The sequence below is a fragment of the Castor canadensis genome, chromosome 9 (assembly GCF_047511655.1).
Source record: "Castor canadensis chromosome 9, mCasCan1.hap1v2, whole genome shotgun sequence".
Classification (NCBI taxonomy): Eukaryota; Metazoa; Chordata; class Mammalia; order Rodentia; family Castoridae; genus Castor; species Castor canadensis.
The window spans coordinates 46,060,993-46,078,171 of NC_133394.1; the positions used below are offsets into that span (position 1 = coordinate 46,060,993).

Consider the following 17,179-nt stretch of genomic DNA (forward strand, 5'->3'; position numbering starts at 1 on the left):
GCATTGGCAGGGCCAATAATAATCATCCTATTACTTGTTACCATAGGACCCTGGATTCTAAACCGACTTATGACTTTTGTCAAAAGTCGAATTAATACTATCCAACTTCTGGTCCTCCGCCAACAATATCAGGCTCTTCATCCCCTTGAAAATGATTCCTCAATTTAGGCCGTAAGAAAAGGGGGGAATGAAAGGAATAGGAGGTCTCAGCGGGCCCCAACCCCCTTGTTGGAGAAACCAGTACCAAACATCCCATGTAGATAAGATAAGCAATGCGGCAGGGCTCAGTTAGGGCATATAGAATGTGGGGAATGTGAGCGGGGGGTACATGCAAGATGTGAAGTACGTGCAAGATGTGAGGTATGCGCAAGATGTGCTCTGCCTGCTTGCCCAATGTTGATAACGAAAATATGCATGCCACCGCGGTCTATATAAGATTTCCCCTAAAGAGGCTCAGGGTCGTTTTTTCCTAACCGGTCCTGCGTGTCCGTGTGGGAGCTCGACCCTGGCTAGCCAGCCCAATAAACTCTGCTTTGTTGATTGCATTCACGCCTGGCTCTCTGTCTCTCGGGGGAATAGGATTCCGGGTCCTAACAAAAACAATGCTGTTTCTGACTCTCCCTGTGTGCCAGGCAATGTCAGCTCCTAAGATCTTTCTTTAAAAAAAGCAATACAGTCTAGTCTCTGTCTAGGTGATCACCCTCTCTTGACACTGTGGCCAGAAGAGTGGCTCACTGTAGCTTGGAATAGGTACCTACCATTTTAGGCAAAATGGGCACAGTGTGTGATCTGGCTCTAGGCCAACCAGTTGCTGGGAAAGGATTCCTTGTGGAAGCAAGAACAGAGGTTGGAGGACAGAGAGCAATAGTATTTTCTCACTGTCTGTGTCATTTGGACATGAGGAATCAAGTCATGCATTTTGGGACCATGAAGACTCTTTACCTGGAAGATGCAGTTTATACTCTCTGAAGGGCAGAGTTGAAAAGTGGAAAGAAATTGGATCCTTTTCTATGTTGTTGAGTCACTGAAATAAATAGAAGAGCTGACTCATCTATCTCTTGTTTTGTGAAATTATGTATTTTTCTTATTATTTAAGAAATATGGAATTTATTTTTCTGTTCTCCGCAGTCTTAAAAAAAAGTTCTACATTTGTGCTGAAATGCTGAAAGTTTATCCTTTAGCTAAAGTACTTTCTTTTTTCCAAGTAAATATGATGTAAGCAATTAACAACCTTGAGATTACTCCAAGGCACCTCTTATATGTGCTGGGAACCACACAGCTTTTCCAAATGTAAAACTAGAGGGCAGATAATTCATGTATTCATTCAGGCACAAATATTTATTAAGCACCTCTGGTCCAGACACTTCTGGGAGCTATAAACACATCAATGAACATAAAAGACAGGATTGCATATGTTTTATTGGAGGAAACAATAAGAAAGGATAGATGATATAAGAAAGCAATATGTAGAATAGTAAGTGCCTAGGAGGAAAAAAATCAAGAATGGAAGATATGAAGTGTCCAGTGGAGGAAGGGATTTGAAGTCTTGGGTAGAATTATCAGTGAAGGTTTTACCAAGACAAAGAAGAATGATGGAGGGGATGAGTCTAAGATATATTGTAAGCACGTTTGTAAATGTCACAAACGTAATCCCAGCACAGCAATAATATGATAATAGAAATAAAAATTAAATAAAAAAGAATGAAGTCAAGGTTTCTGGTCTGATTAATGGAAAAAAATAAGTTGCTAATTCTTAAGGTATGGAGAGAACAAGGGAATATGGAGAGAATGAAAGAGAGAAGGTTAGGGCACAGACTAACAAGAACTCACTTCTGGGTGTGTTCATTTGAGACCTCTATTAGATCTGTAATGTAGATTTCAAATAGGCAGCTGGGTATATATGTTTGGAGTTGGAGGATTGATCTAGGCTATAGTATGTATTTGAGAATTACTAACATAATTTAAAGTTATCAAGATTAGATGCAATTATCCCCAGAGTGAGTGAAAATAGAAAAAAGTCTAATGGTTCCTATAAGGGTGCAGGAGGATGAATATGGTAGAAATATTATGTACTCATGTATGAAAATGGAAAAATGAGACCTGTTGAGGAGGGGGATAAGGGAGAATGATGGAGGGGGTGAATTCAACTATGATATACTATAAGAACTTTTGTAAATGTCACAATGTACTTCTAGTACAACAATAATAACATTTTCTTTAAATGTTAAAAGAAAAAAGAGGGGTTCCAAATTTTTAAAGAAAGGTTGAGAAAGAAGGACTAGCTAGAGATTGAGTAGAACCATCTTGAAAAGTAGGAGGAATATAAAGCAAGCGTATTGTCTGGAAGACAAGAGAAGCATATGTTTTAAGATTAAGACAGTGAATAATTCAAATGCTGCTGAGACAATAACTAAGATGAATGAAAACTGATCCTTGGCTTTAATATGATGGTTACTGGTGACTTTGAGAGCTTTCGTGGAGTAGATTTAAGAGAAAAATGGGAGGACAGCAAGTATGAGTGACTCCTTCAAGGAGTGTGGCTACAAAGGAAAGAAATAGGGTGGTGATGGTGACAATGCAAGGTGGGGAGAGTTGCTGTACCTATGAGTAGGTACGAAGGGGGTGGGATATAGTGCAGAAAGAGAGGTGTTGGCCTCTGCCTGCTGCACAACCTTTCCATTCACAGTAATGGGTGAAGGCAACACGTGTAGTCAGGGAAACAGAGATTGTTCCTTTTCTTGGGGAGAAATAGGAAGTTAAGATCCTCTCCTGAGTGAGGATGGGGAAGTACTGGAGGTGGAGGAAAGTAAAGGAAGTCTGATACAGTTGGTAGAGAGTGTTAAAGAATGGCAGCGGGAAATAGGATTCCAGGGCAGCCCTGAGAATCCACATGAAGGAGGTGAATGGCCGCAAGTGTGGACCTTTGGCATGGTGGTGCACTTTCAGTGGCAGGATACAAACGTGGCCCACTCAGGCCAGTGGATGCAGCTGTGATTGTGGGTTTCCAAGTGAATGAGAAAGTTCCAGGAACAAGGGAGTGAGGTTCTGATAAAGAATTGAGATTAAGCCTCAAGTGCATTATATGCTAGCAGTTCAGCCAGGCATTATGGCTTGATATCCATCCCCAGAGCAGTTTCTAAACATCTGGTAATAGATAGGAAATTGCTATGATTAATACAAATATTTCATGATTTGTTCTGACATTGCCTATATAAATCCAGCAATAAAAAATTGTCTGACAGTTTTTGGATATTCAAGATTGACAGTAGGACTCATTTTGTAGTGAAATAGTGGCCAATCTTCCCTTAATAAGAAATAATAGTAACTGTAGTTACTAAATAATATCACAGAAAAAGTTAATTTTGAGTTTATTACCATGGACTGAAGTCCAAGTAATTCCAAGTATTCCACCTTCAGAGGCCTGAGAGAAGGATGGCTGTGGGAGAAGTATGGTTTTAGGGATGCTGAGCACACTCCCTCCAAAACCTACCGTGCCTACCAGTCACTGGAGCTTGAGGTGCCAACAGAGGTGCTCCTTGACTTTTTAAGAAAGGCCAAAGACCCTTGAGTCCATACATAAGAGTTGGTGGGAAAGTCCAAGACATTTGTGGATGTGTGGAGGTGCCAGAGAACCAACTTGCTCCCCTCTAAAAGGGCATCCACTTTTTCGACTTTTGTCACAGTGGATGCCGGACCAGTGGGGCAGAATCTTGTAACTTTTCAAATTAATTAAGTCCCAAATTGTGATTTTTATATGAAATATCCAATTCTAAAATGTTGGTAATTCATTTTTTTAAAAAGCTAAAAACACTTGCTGTGGAAAAATAACCACAATATTTTGACATTTGTGGTAAAACAGTAAAATTCCTCTTATGTAAGAGTACTGCTTAATCTGTTATCAATCTTCCCTGCTCAAGTCTTCAGGAGAACATTCCAGCCTCCTTTTGAAGACTTTTTTTTTTTTTGATTGAAGAACAGGGATGCTGTAAGTGGTTCCTGCTGCTGTCACTGGTCAAGGTCGCTTATGAAAGATTCTTGTTTAGTTCATGAACACATGGACAAGTATGCTGGCTCTCAATGTAATCTTTTTCTATTATCTCATGTTTTTTAATCTGAAAAAGGAGACCACAAAACCACAAAAAGTTTGAAGTCAGTAGAATTTTATTTAACGAAATCACTCAAAAGTTTTGTCTTCTATGCTTACCCCTGCATTATATGAATTCTTTTCCTTACATAAATTCAAAATTTCAGTTATTTAAAACTGATTTTCTTTGAAAATGTTTCTAGAAGGTACTGATTTACTATACTTCATCTTTCTTATTTTCAGGTAGATGGCTACTTAACTTAGCTCTCATGTTCCTACTGAGCATTTGAATATAAGTATATCCTTAGCAGTAAGAGTCAACTATGTAAGAAAGCAGTCCATGGAAAAGCAAGAGTTATATACCCCAACCGCCCCCCACCAAGGGAATAATAATGTTAGGAGTGTTCATTTCAGTGATTCAAATAGTTATAGTTGCTACCATTTAAGGCATTTTATGTGTAGAATATCCTTATTAAATGAGTACATTTAGTCTCATTTTGTAAACATGGAAAGTGAAGATCAGAGGGAAGTAGTAACTTGCTCAGAATATCAAGACAATGATGACAGAGCCCAACATTAAGGCCAGGGCTATCTGATCACATCTTGATGTTCCCATTTGAACTATGACTTCAGTTCAACAACTGTTTATTAACACTACATGCTTTCCTTGCCCTGGTTTGGGTATAGAGGTACAATGATGAATGCACAGTTCTTGTCTATATAGGCATTATACGCCAGTAAAGGAGACACAAAGATATATTTTCAAGACAATGCGTTTAATAGGAATTGTAAACACAAACTGCTGTGTAAGTCCTAAGAGAGGAAGCAAGGCCAGTGCCTGGAGGGGATGATGTGCTAACTGAGCATTAAGGAATGAGTAAGAATCAGGTTAATCAAGCTGGGAAAGAACATTCTAGGTTAGAAAATAAACAGGAGAGACAGACATGAAAGAATTTGCAGGTGGTACTTTTAGCAAATGGATAGCAGTAGAGGCTTTCTGTCCACTCAAGTTTAAGTGTGGGGCAGCAAGAGATGGGGTGCTCACCTGTATACTGCAGATGGTAACAATGAAGTAGTCAGATGTGGGTTATTGGCAAAGGAACCCTAGCAGCCAGGTGAAAGATGGATCAGAGGGCACACACTAGAAGCTTGTAGCACTCTTGTTGGTTACTGTGTTTTCAGCAAAATTTTCCATGGAGAGACCATTGTTTTGTGCACAGAGAAAACAAACTTCCCTTATCACCAAGTGCAAGTTGTTATGTACTAATTGAGGTCATAGTAGGGCAGTGGGTGGTACCACACAGGCATAAACAGTATCCCCTCATAAGAAATAAGATGGAAACATTGTCAGCAGAAATCACAAATTTATTAACTCTTAAATATATCAATCAGTCATTTACCATTATGGCAAGAAATATATACAGTGTCCCATGGTAAACTGCAGTGTTCCAAAATGATAGAAGGTAATAAATGTGTAATTCGATTGTGGTGGAGAGAACGAATCACAATTTCCTCACATTGTAGTGTGGAAGACAAACTTGATCTACAGTAATACTTCAACACCACATGCTAAGTTAAAAGTGTAAAAAAAAAAACACTCTATACCTATATATTTTTAAATACATGTATGCCACTTATAGCCTCTTCACAAAAAGGTAAAAGAAATTATAAAGGGAAACTGAGGCCATTACTTTTTCACAGATCTCATTGGCAGGTTAACATGGCTCAATACATTTACTGTATATATTCATTTTAAATATATATTGTTTTAAATTGTGTAATAATTATCAGAAAAGCTTCAACCCATCTACCATACATCCACTAGCAACAATACCTAAGGTGATTAGTAATCAACACAGAAAGGTGAAGTGAGAGAAAAAGATGTTTTGTTTGTATTTTTTTGCTTCTGCTTTAAAAATAGGCTTCTGAGGAGTGTATCTATGGTTAAAACAATGCTGCTGGAGATTCCATGCATTCTAAAGCATTTCAGGGAAGAGAAAAAGCCTCATGGGGATTGAATCTACAAAGGAGAAATGTGAAGCACAAAGAAAACTGGGACATTTCCCTTTTCTTTTTGTTTTAAACTGGAAAATCCTAACTCCTTGGAGGAAGATAATGATACTGACTCAAGAGAGAAGCTCAAAAAGCACAAGTCACAAAGATCAAGTTCAAAACACTTAAGAGAATGAAAAAACATGACTAAGCTCTCTAACTTTAGAAAAGTAGCTAGTGACAGGCAGGAAGGACCCTCATTGCAGGAGGTGGAAACACGTGCTTTTGCACAAAACCCTGATCTGCTCTTGATTTGTATTCTCCTGGCAATCTTCCCAGGCAGTAAGGTAGTTACAGCAGGGCCTTACTTATGGTACACAGCCTTAATACTTATAACACCTCCCACACAGTTACAATACCTAACTCCAAACAGGAGCTCAAGCAGAATTTCAAAAATCTTTACTCAAAGTCCTCTTCACAAGTTTTGTGGGCTCTGAACATAATCAAAAGTGCTAGTTCAGGTCCTTCCAAAGGCCTTGGTTTTTATTTTACCTTTACTATGCAAATTACATGTTTAATCTTTTCCTTACATACTACCAGCCAAAGAAAGAAAGGAAAATAAAGAATGGAAAAACAAATGAAAAATAAAAAGGAAGCAAACATAAGGAGTAAAACAAGTAGGATAAAATGAAGAAAGCTGGAAGATATGAGAAAGAGAGACAGAGGGGAAACTCAGTCAATTCACCAGAATGGTGTGAGTCTATCCTACAGTGATCAAACTCACAATGATGTGAACGTTTCCAGTTTACACAGTTTGACCAAAACCAACATGGCTTTGATGGTAACACACCAAGTGATTCTTGCGTCTATATTCATGTGATTTTGCCCACATATCAGCCCACTTTCATTGTTCAACACAAAAACATTCAGAGAAAAATCATCCATTTCAACCAGGATCACAACAGGAAACTGAAGGTATATATATTTTTTGCCTTAAAGAAAAAAAAAAAACAGATTAACAGTAAAGAGATCTAAAAAAATTTACATTTCTCTTACAAACTGTCATTTGGAGAACATTTTTTAAAATTCTGTTAAATCTTGGCATAAACAAAGAAACTTGATGAATAGGTTTTATTTGGAATATTGTGAATTTTTTTTTGTCTGATCTCCCCCAATTATTCTCCAACAGTAATTTAAGTTTGCATGGAACATCCCATCCTGGTAGTTGAAGTGTAAACAATGTAGGAAGGAATATATGATAAGATGATGTATCACATATGCTTTACATGTAGGACCTTCACAACTTCATGCACTCAGAAACATGCATGAAGAGGAGGAGAGGACGGCCCAGGGTGACCCTCTAGGTGCCTTGAGAACAGAGAATGCAGGAGTGGCACTGTTGATAATTAGCTGAAAGAAGAAAGGGGAGGAGGAAATAAGTTATATTGTTTTATAAAATATCATTCAACTATTTGCCATAGATGTGACTAGGCTACAATTTTATAACTCATCTAAAGATTAGTTTGAAAACACTACACATAAGCTCTTTGCTTGAGATCATTACAAGATAAAATATACAATGTTCAATGAAGACAATATTGAAAAAAGACAACCAGTATTATCTATTTGATCACACAAAGCTAAGTTAAAAATGAAGAGATGAGGTCACAGGCACCCACTCCATTATTAAATCTAAACATATTTCTAAGCATTCATATTCGCTAGAAAAATTTAATAAATTACTATTATTATTTGGTTGAAACAGAAAGTTCAAGTTCATCTTGAGCTTGTTCATTATTCTTAGGCTCCTTAGGAAATAAATCAAATCTTGAAGTCAATTTGACAAGGAATATAGCATCAAAAGTGGAGAAAACATGAATATTCTTATTTAATTCTTTAAAGCAACATCTGAGCACACTATTTCCTAGAAGCTCTGGTATGGTTCTGCATTGAGTGGAGAAAATATTTACAACAGCACCACACATACCTGGATCCTAATCCAAGCTTAAGAAATAAATCTTTTAAAACATTAACACAGGCATGAATTTAATTGCAGTCAATTTTGAATTATCCTCTGGAATTGTTTACTTGTGCATTTTAAATTTCATCTTGACTTCCTCTTGTGACCTGTCCTCATGTTCAAGTACCATGACAGTCAGACACAGCACACTAATTTACATATTAACCGTAGCAAACTGTTTACAGGAATGGCAACTTCTAGAAAAATGGTAAGACACTAAAGGGTTCTAAAGTTTAACATAAATTAGTCTGGATAATTGAGAATTGTTTGAATTGACTCAGATAAAATCAACTTTTGATGTGAGAATTCCAGGATTCTAAAATGACACAATCCAAATATTGAGAAGAGATTCTTCTTGGTGTGTATCACCCTTAAAAAAAAAGGTTATGCTATTATAAAATGATGCTGAACAGTAGATGTAAGAGCTCATGCAGAATTGCAATGGATTTTCACAGACTGTGTATGGATTTCATTGAGTATAATGCAGAGCAAATATCCTCAAAAGGAAGAGAACCAGCCATGCAGCTTTGCAGTCAACAGCTCCAGTTGCAAAATCCTCACGGAGCAGATGCTACTTACAAGACCCGTATGTGAATGGTTTTCAGGCCTTAGATGTTTTGCCACAAAGAGGTGCCTCCTGAGTTTTCTTTCCCATTTGGAATACACTGTGGCCTATTAAGAGAAGCCCCATTTAAGCCACCTGGCATAAAAGGAAGTTTTCTTAAATAGGCTCTATCCCATTAACACTTGAGAGGATTGCAAGAAAACCCAGCCCCTTGGTACTGTATGAATGTAATTCCTTCTATATCAACTGGTAATTTGTGTTGTACCTCTTCGGGGTAACAAACACACAAAAACTGGTGTCTTCCTGATCTTCATATTCCTTTTGTGGTCTTTCTTTTGATTACACAGCTATTATTTTGGAAATGAATTTCCACCTACTTTTTGGTCTTTGTTGATTCACTTTATATAAATCCAACAGTGATATGTAATTATTAAGGCTATAGGGAAGGCCTTTGAAAATCACTGTGGTTGATAATGTATTATCAAAACTAAGAAATGACAGATTCTCTGGCATGAGTTGAATGACTCTTTGTGTGAAGTTGACTCCCAAGTCTATACCCTCAAAATTATTAGTGATCCTGGTGAGAGAAGTTGGAGAGAGATCAGCAGTGGGCAAGCTTCTCCTGACTGAGTCTAAACTCTCCTTCCAGCTTTCATGTCATCCCACTTCACTGGTACAACCATTTCCCATGATTCCCCTTTACTACAGCCGGAGTAGCCTTCCTTTCCTGCGAGGTCCTATCATGTTAGCTGAAGTCCTGACACTCAGCTTTTCTCCATTAAGTTCTTTTAGCTTGGACTATCTCCCCCCTTTTCTATCTTTTGATGTCTTCAAATTCCACTTGTCGATCTTGTTCAGAATTCTATCGCATATGCAAAGTGTATATCCCAACTGTCAGAAGCAATTTTCTCTAGTGGTTATTCATTTCATTCTACCCTGAAGCTGATTAAAACTTCATTACGCAGTTCTTTTTCTCCGGTGCCAGTGGTCAGCTGCTTTCTAAGCTAGAATACGTTCCTTGGGGCAATGTCTTTATCTTGTACTTTATCTGGCGCAGAAGGAGCGCCTACCAGATGTGTGATAAACACGTGTCTGATTATTGATGAGAAGTCAGACAAGACATCTGAGGTACAGAGGTTAGGTGAGACATACTTCCATACCTGATATTTGCTTTTTACATGTTGTCATGTAATTTTTTCCTAATGTCAGTAACTGAGCCCCCGGGGGTAATCTTTGAAGTGAAGTTCATGATGGTACCTTGGCCATATTAGAAACTCTGCCTTATACTTACCTCTCATTCCCCCTTCCCCTTCCAAGTGAAAATGAAGTCACAAATATTTTTCCTTATTATACAAAGCCCCCTGATTTAACCCAATGATGAATCAGTCTGATAGGGTAGTTTCTAAAACTGTTGGGCACTGCTTTATGGTAGGGTTTAGCCAACAAATGGTTGGTCTGATTGATCTTCCCAGAGAAAGTAGAAGGAGCTGGCCTTGGGGGTCGTAATAAAGAAGCTGACAGCCAGGAAATATTTACTTGATGGGTACTGTCGGTGACCCCGAGCGATGAAAATGAACGTTCTGCCACTTTCCATCCCGGCGGTGCCACACACGGGTCTCTTCCGACTGCATTGTCTTTGGCATTCCACTGCCATCCATGTACTGTGTGAGCCTAATGTACGCTATGCAGGCAGCATCGTCCCCTACCAGGTGGACGTGAGGGTTCAGGATGATCGTGTGGATGGGCTTATTGCTTTTGGACAAAGCTGAAAGAGAAAAAGAAAAAGAAAAAAAAAATCAGTTTCTGTATAAAGTAAGCCAAAATCAGTAATAACTTCAGTTGGGATCAATGGATGGAATACTGTTCATCCACTCCTTCATGAATTAGTTAACCTATTTGCACTAGTTGAGTACTGGGTACTGAATAAAATAGAAAGAATAAAAGAAAGAACTAAGTGGATATAATATTTTCTCTGATTCCCTTTAGACGCAATTGGTGCTAAGCTGGAAATTTTGATTTATTGGGTTGGCTAAGAGATGTATTTAATAATTGCGGGAAGTAGCTAGAGGTGGAAGCCATGGACAGAGGTGGAGAAGGCCGGCACTGTCCTGTCTTTTCAGTGAATGACCCACCGGGGCAGTGGACACACAGTAGTCTGTGGGATTGTTTCTGTTTGTCGGTGAAGAACTGGGATGAGTGAAACCTATTGAGTGTCAAGTGTGGAGATCAGCCTCCAAAGTAAGGCTGGATGCAGCATGGATTTGATGCAGCATGGATTTGTTTCTGTAGCTCTCATCTCATGACTTCTCCATGTAGCAGGGGTCATTCCATGGCAATCCATTTGTGATCATCAAATGGAAAAAAAATCACAATTTGTTGCTGACCACATGTCTGATTCTCACCGTCTGGCTTTCTTTTGCCTATGAGATCCTCACCAGGCTCCAGCTCCTGCTGTTTTAATAGTAACCAGGCATTCTAATTATCAAGCAACCAGGAGATGGGAGGATTTAGTACACATCACACACTGCTAGTTTTTCTTAGATCGCTAGAATAGGAAGAACTGTTTACACTGTTACCCAAATGTGCTTCCCAGTCTCAGATTATTCAATTAAAATGTTAATGGATTAATGAACTCTTTTACTAGAGATGAGATGGTGCTGACTGAGTCAGATGGAGGAGACATGAGATGCTGTCACTCGAGAACTGGTGAACAGAGAATATGAGAACATTTTCTCTTGTCAATGTGAACTTACCAATTAATTCTCTTGCCTTGCTTGTTTGCAAATGCCTAATGTCTATTAGAGAAAGTAATTCATTCAAAACATCTTGCTAATGCATATAGTCACTACAAGTGAACTTAACTATCTTAAAGGTTTACGTTATCGTGCTAATGCAATGAGCTCTCACTGGATTCTCCCCATGCGTCTATAATGTCATTGGGTAAGGAAAAGAGGAACAAAGGGAATTCCTGGTTTACACCGTAGTTGACTTGAAGGATTTCTGCAGGACAAATGGCTTTTGCCAGCTTTCTCTGAAATGTAGCTGTGTCCTCTGAGACACTAACACCCTTGCAAATTGGATGTTTATCCATTTATCTCTTTGCTCCTTTTTATTGACATTTTATCTTGGAAATAAGCACCAAATATGCTAGACAGTCCTCTTCTATGTTGAATACTACAGTGTGCTGTGATTTCTTTTATTTTTTATGTATTAACAATTTTACTAAAACTTGAGATAATACATTTTTGTATGTATGTCGGTTATATTATACATTCATTGTTACTAAATTTGGTATGTTTATGCAAAGACAATTATTTTTCAAAACACAACAAATTTTAAATCTGATATATATATATATTGAAAACTATATATATATTTAAACTTCAAACATAAAAATATCATCTGGTATAATATGCTGGAGATTCTGGATGAAGGTAAAGATTCTCTCACAGAATAGAGACAAAGAATCTGTGCATCTGGGAGAAGCAGGAAGAGAAGTTGGAAAAGGCAAGTTACAGGATTTGGGGCAATTGTACCATTTTCAAAGTAGAACCGGTGAAAGTCCATTCCCTCCACCAAGTTACCCAATGCCTCAGGCTCAAAGGCAGTAAGGCCTGGGTCACAGATTTTTCTGCAGGAAAAAAAAGAAAATCAATCAATGAATGTGCGAACATGTTTTGTTGTCTCACATGTAAACATTCTTTTTCTATCAGTGAAGGTAAGTCCCTGAAAACACAAAATTTCTATCATAGACCGAGAGCAGATTCCAAAAATGCATTTTGCTGAGAACTGCAGTAGAGACAAAACTAATGTAGCTGGTCAGGCAAGAATGGCTCCTTTAAAATTTTTTTACTTTTTAATTTTCAAGAAGAATTCTCCAGTTTTCCAACTTTTTTTGTGTGTATGGGGAGGTGTTTACCTCAAGGTCTGTGCTTGCTAGGCAGGTGGTCTTCAATTTGAACAACACCTCCAGCAATTCTGCTTGGGTTATTCTTGGGACAGGATCTCACATTTATTCCCAGGCTGGTCTAGATGTGATTTTCCTATTTATGCTTTCCATATAACTGAGATGGCAGGTATGCACCACCACACTCAGCTTTCTTTGTTGAGATGGGGCAGGGGGAGTCTCACTAATTTTTTGCCTAGCTGGATTCAAACTGTGATCCTCCCAATCTCTGCCTGTCAAGAAGCTAGAACTGCAGTTGTAATGCCCCCCCCATCTCAGTTTTCTAACTTTTAAGTTCACCATTAAAAAATTTTTCTTTGTGTGTGGGGTACTGGTGGTTGAACCCAGGGCCTCATGCATGCTAGGCAAGTGCTCTGCCATTGAGCCATACTCCCAGTCCTAAAATGGTTTTTAAATGTTTAAATGTTCTCCTAACTCTCCAAAGACACAGCCCAAGTCCTGTAAAACCATCTTTGGTTCTCTAACTAAATATTTTTGGAACAATTTTTGACGAATCACACCTTCTACATTCACTTCAAGCAATAGTATAATTGATTTGATGGAAGGCATCACATCCTATTACTTCCTGGCAATGTCCATGACAGTTAATTGAACTTGCATTTAAAGCTTATTTTACTTTCTAAAGGAAATTAGTAGGAGGTTTGAATGCACTTGTTTTCTTTTTTATTTTAGAAGTATAATTCAATAAAGAAATATACCACTCTAGATATTCAGAGAAAGCCAATTTTGGGAGAAATTTATGTATTTAATAAATAGCTGTTAAACATCTATTTGTAGCAGATTCTTCAACACAAGCAGTAAACAACAACTAATGTTAAAACAGAAGTTAATGCAGGCCCCTAGCTAAAATTCTGTATTTAAGGGCAATTTTTTTTTATGCAGTACTGAGGTTTCAACACAGGCCTTCGTACAGGCTGTGCAAGTGCTCTACCGCTTGAGTAACTCCTACAGCCCTTTCACTTCAGTTATTTTTCAGATAGAGACTCTTGTTTTTGCCTGGGGTGGGTCTTGGACCATGCTCTTCCCATCTCCACCTTTGAGTAGCTTGGATTACAGGTGTGTGTGCCACCACACCCAGAACCGAATTTCTTGATGTTTCAACAGAAAAACAAATTTCAAAAGTCTAACTTACTGTGTTTCTTCAAAGTGCATTCTGTTCTCAGAATGTGGAAGTGGTGATTTGTGAAGAGTACTTTTAAGGTAGGAAATCACAGCAATTATCCTCTGTGGAAAGGAAGGCCTTAAACGTGGGGTGGGAGTGAGATTATAAATTGTTTCAGACTGCCTGCTGGGCAGGCATTTTAAAGCTCATGTCAGATATATATACTCTCCTTGTAAGGAGCAAAATGGGAAGAATAGTGTTCATATGAAAACAGGAATTTTTTCTGCCAGGCACTATTATTTCCTATATAAATATGGATTTTGTTTGTCACTATCAGTGAACCAAAATTTCTTACTACCTTACATCAGCTCTGAGGTCATCTGAGAGTCTCTGGGTTATGAGTCTTTTTTACCCAGGCCTCAAAAAAGACTATGTACTTGAAAACCTGTTGATTTGTTTTGCTTTCTATTTTATGTATGTATGTATGTATGTATGTATCTATCTATCTGCTAGCTAGCTAGTCATCTATGTCCTGTAAAAGGCTTCAGATTAATAAAAGAATAACAATCTTTTAGACATGTGACTGTGTGTTGTGCCAAGTGTTCTATGGATCAGGAAACAGCTACACCGATACACTCTCCACTCAAAAATGGAAATCCTGTTGAATTATCCCTGGGCCTGAAAGTACAAAATTAGGGCAGATTACAGGCCTCCACAGGCAAAGGAATTAGTAAAATAATGTGATCCCAAGGTATTGCATTATTTAAAATATCCTGCTTTAAACTATCTGAGAATATAGGAAATACTCCACTTTTGCCTGGTTATAATTGCACCCTTCCATAAGCCAAAAGCAAAAAGCACAACATTCAACAGGGAAATGGTATTGCAAAAGGAGTTCTTCTTTTTAAAAAGACTATTCTTTTTGGAGAATCATATGGTTCTAACAAGGTTATAACAGCGAAAATAATAGGAGAGCAGGGTCTATGGTACAGAATTATAAACCATATCATGTAAATGAGAACTGCTACCTCTGACAACAGTGCTCTCTCCTTAACCCCAGGTTTTTTTTTGTTATCATTTTAAAATTCCAGTATATTTTATTATACCACATTAAACATATATATACATACACATTTATATACAAGTGTTTGTATATCTATGCATATACATTTAATTTATAAGAACAGCTCCTGGATTTATTTAGTTATTCTCCTCTATGTTTTATATTTGTCTGTTGCTATAGTTTGGATCTCAACTGTCCCCTAACGCCATGTGTTAAAGGCTTGGTCCCCTGCCCAGGGTGCTACTGGGAGGAGTTGGAACATTCAGGAGGTAGTGCCCAGTGGAAGGAAGTCAGGTTACCGGAAGTCTGCATGCATTGGCACCTGGGGACTGCAGCCTCTCCTCCTCCTCTCTCTTTCACTTCCTGGGCCATGAGGTAAACAGGCTTCTACTGCCACATGCTGTACCACCACAGGCACCAAACGATGGGACCAACTGGTCATAGGCTGAAACCTCTGAAACTGTTAGCCAAAATAAACCTTCATGTTTTTAAGTGGATTATCTCAGGTATTTTGTTACAGTCAGAGAAAGCTAGCAAAGTTATCTATTTGTAAATAATGGGAAAGGTAATACCTTTTTAAGTAAAATTTGGCAAGAATGTGAAAGAAGCAGGAAAAAAAAATTCACACATAATTATACCTCTTAAAGGTGACTTCCTTTTTTACTTTTTGAAAGTCACATTGGCTTATTTGATTTCACTGTTAATGCTTTTTTCTTTTGTAGTTGGAATAATTATGTGTACACGTTTTTGTATTCTCTTGCATATTTTAGCAAAAACATTGTGAGTGGCCCACCATGGTGGTGCACATGGGTAATCCCAGCACTGAGGAGGCTAAGGCAGGAGGATCAAGAGTCCAAGGACAGCCTGTGCTACACAGTGAGACTCAGTCTCAAAAACCCCAAACAAAAAGCCAAACCACACAAAAACCAAAACCAAAACCAAAACCAAACAAAACCCATCAAAAGTATTTTGCAAGCTCACTAGAAGCACTCATTAAAACATGGCACCCAAGATTGCTTAACGGATACTGTATTGTGGGACACAAATGTATTTTCCAATTTTTCTGTTGTTGTGCAAGGTGGGGTTGGGGTGCACGGTGGCATTTACAAAAGTTCTTACAATGTATCAAATATATCTTACTTAATTCACCTCCTCCACCCATTCCTGGAATGGTTTTAACAGATACCATTTTTGCATTTGCATACTTGTGACATATTTTTTGCGCTGTATTCGTCCTCCTACCCTCCTCCCACTGGAACCTCCTCTCCTCTCCCCACAGGACTGGTTCCACACTCCTGTTCTCTGATTTTATAGAGGAAAAAAGGAAAAAAATTGGCATTTTTGCTTGATTGAGATAAAGGTAGCTACACAGGGAGTTTCCTTGTGATATTTCCAGGTATATTTGTATTATAATGCCAACTGTTTCATCTCTTCTATTTTTCTTCATTCTACTTTAGTCCCTTTCTTATGGTGGTTTTGGCCAGTTTGAGAATTCTATATTCCTTCTTTTTTTTCTTTTATTATTCATATGTGCATACAAGGCTTGGGTCATTTCTCCCCCCTGCCCCCACCCCCTCCCTTACCACCCACTCCACCCCCTCCCTCTCCCCCCTACCCACTCAATACCCAGCAGAAACTATTTTGCCCTTATTTCTAATTTTGTTGTAGAGAGAGTATAAGCAATAACAGGAAGGGACAAGGGGTTTTGCTGGTTGAGATAAGGATAGCTATACAGGGCATTGACTCATTGATTTCCTATGCGTGGGTGTTACCTTCTAGGTTAATTCTTTTTGATCTAACCTTTTCTCTAGTACCTGTTCCCCTTTTCCTATTGGCCTCAGTTGCTTTAAGGTATCTGCTTTAGTTTCTCTGCGTTAAAAGCAACAAATGCTAGCTAATTTTTTAGGTGTCTTACCTATCCCCACTCCTCCCTTGTGTGCTAAAGCTTTTATCATGTGCTCATAGTCCAATCCCCTTGTTGTGTTTGCCCTTGATCTAATGTCCACATATGAGGGAGAACATACGATTTTTGGACTTTTGGGCCAGGCTAACCTCACTCAGAATGATGTTCTCCAATTCCATCCATTTACCAGCGAATGATAACATTTTGTTCTTCTTCATGGCTGCATAAAATTCCATTGTGTATAGATACCACATTTTCTTAATCCACTCGTGTGTGGTGGGGCAACTTGGCTGTTTCCATAACTTGGCTATTGTGAATAGTGCCGCAATAAACATGTGTGTGCAGGTGCCTCTGGAGTAACCTGTGTCACATTCTTTTGGGTATATCCCCAAGAGTAGTATTGCTGGATCAAATGGTAGATCAATGTCTAGCTTTTTAAGTAGCCTCCAATTTTTTTTCCAGAATGGTTGTACTAGTTTACAT

General features: G+C 38.4%; 1 protein-coding gene across 20 annotated transcripts in view; it reads right to left on the reverse strand.

Annotated features, from left to right (window-relative positions):
- Positions 1-5,428: 5,428 nt before the first annotated feature.
- Positions 5,429-17,179, reverse strand: part of Camk2d (calcium/calmodulin dependent protein kinase II delta) — a 294,100-nt gene continuing 282,349 nt past the window's right edge. For 18 of the 20 annotated variants that reach the window (XM_074041587.1, XM_074041583.1, XM_074041578.1 and 15 more), the window contains 4 exons: positions 12,198-12,292; positions 10,198-10,426; positions 8,676-8,768; positions 5,429-7,486 (listed from right to left, as the gene is read on the reverse strand). In XM_074041587.1, coding sequence (XP_073897688.1) covers positions 8,705-8,768; positions 10,198-10,426; positions 12,198-12,292 — 388 coding nt within the window. In that variant the 3' untranslated portion in view covers positions 5,429-7,486; positions 8,676-8,704. Of the gene's footprint in view, positions 7,487-8,675; positions 8,769-10,193; positions 10,427-12,197; positions 12,293-17,179 lie in introns of those variants that run through there. The other 2 variants (XM_074041579.1, XM_074041582.1) reach the window with 2 other exon arrangements.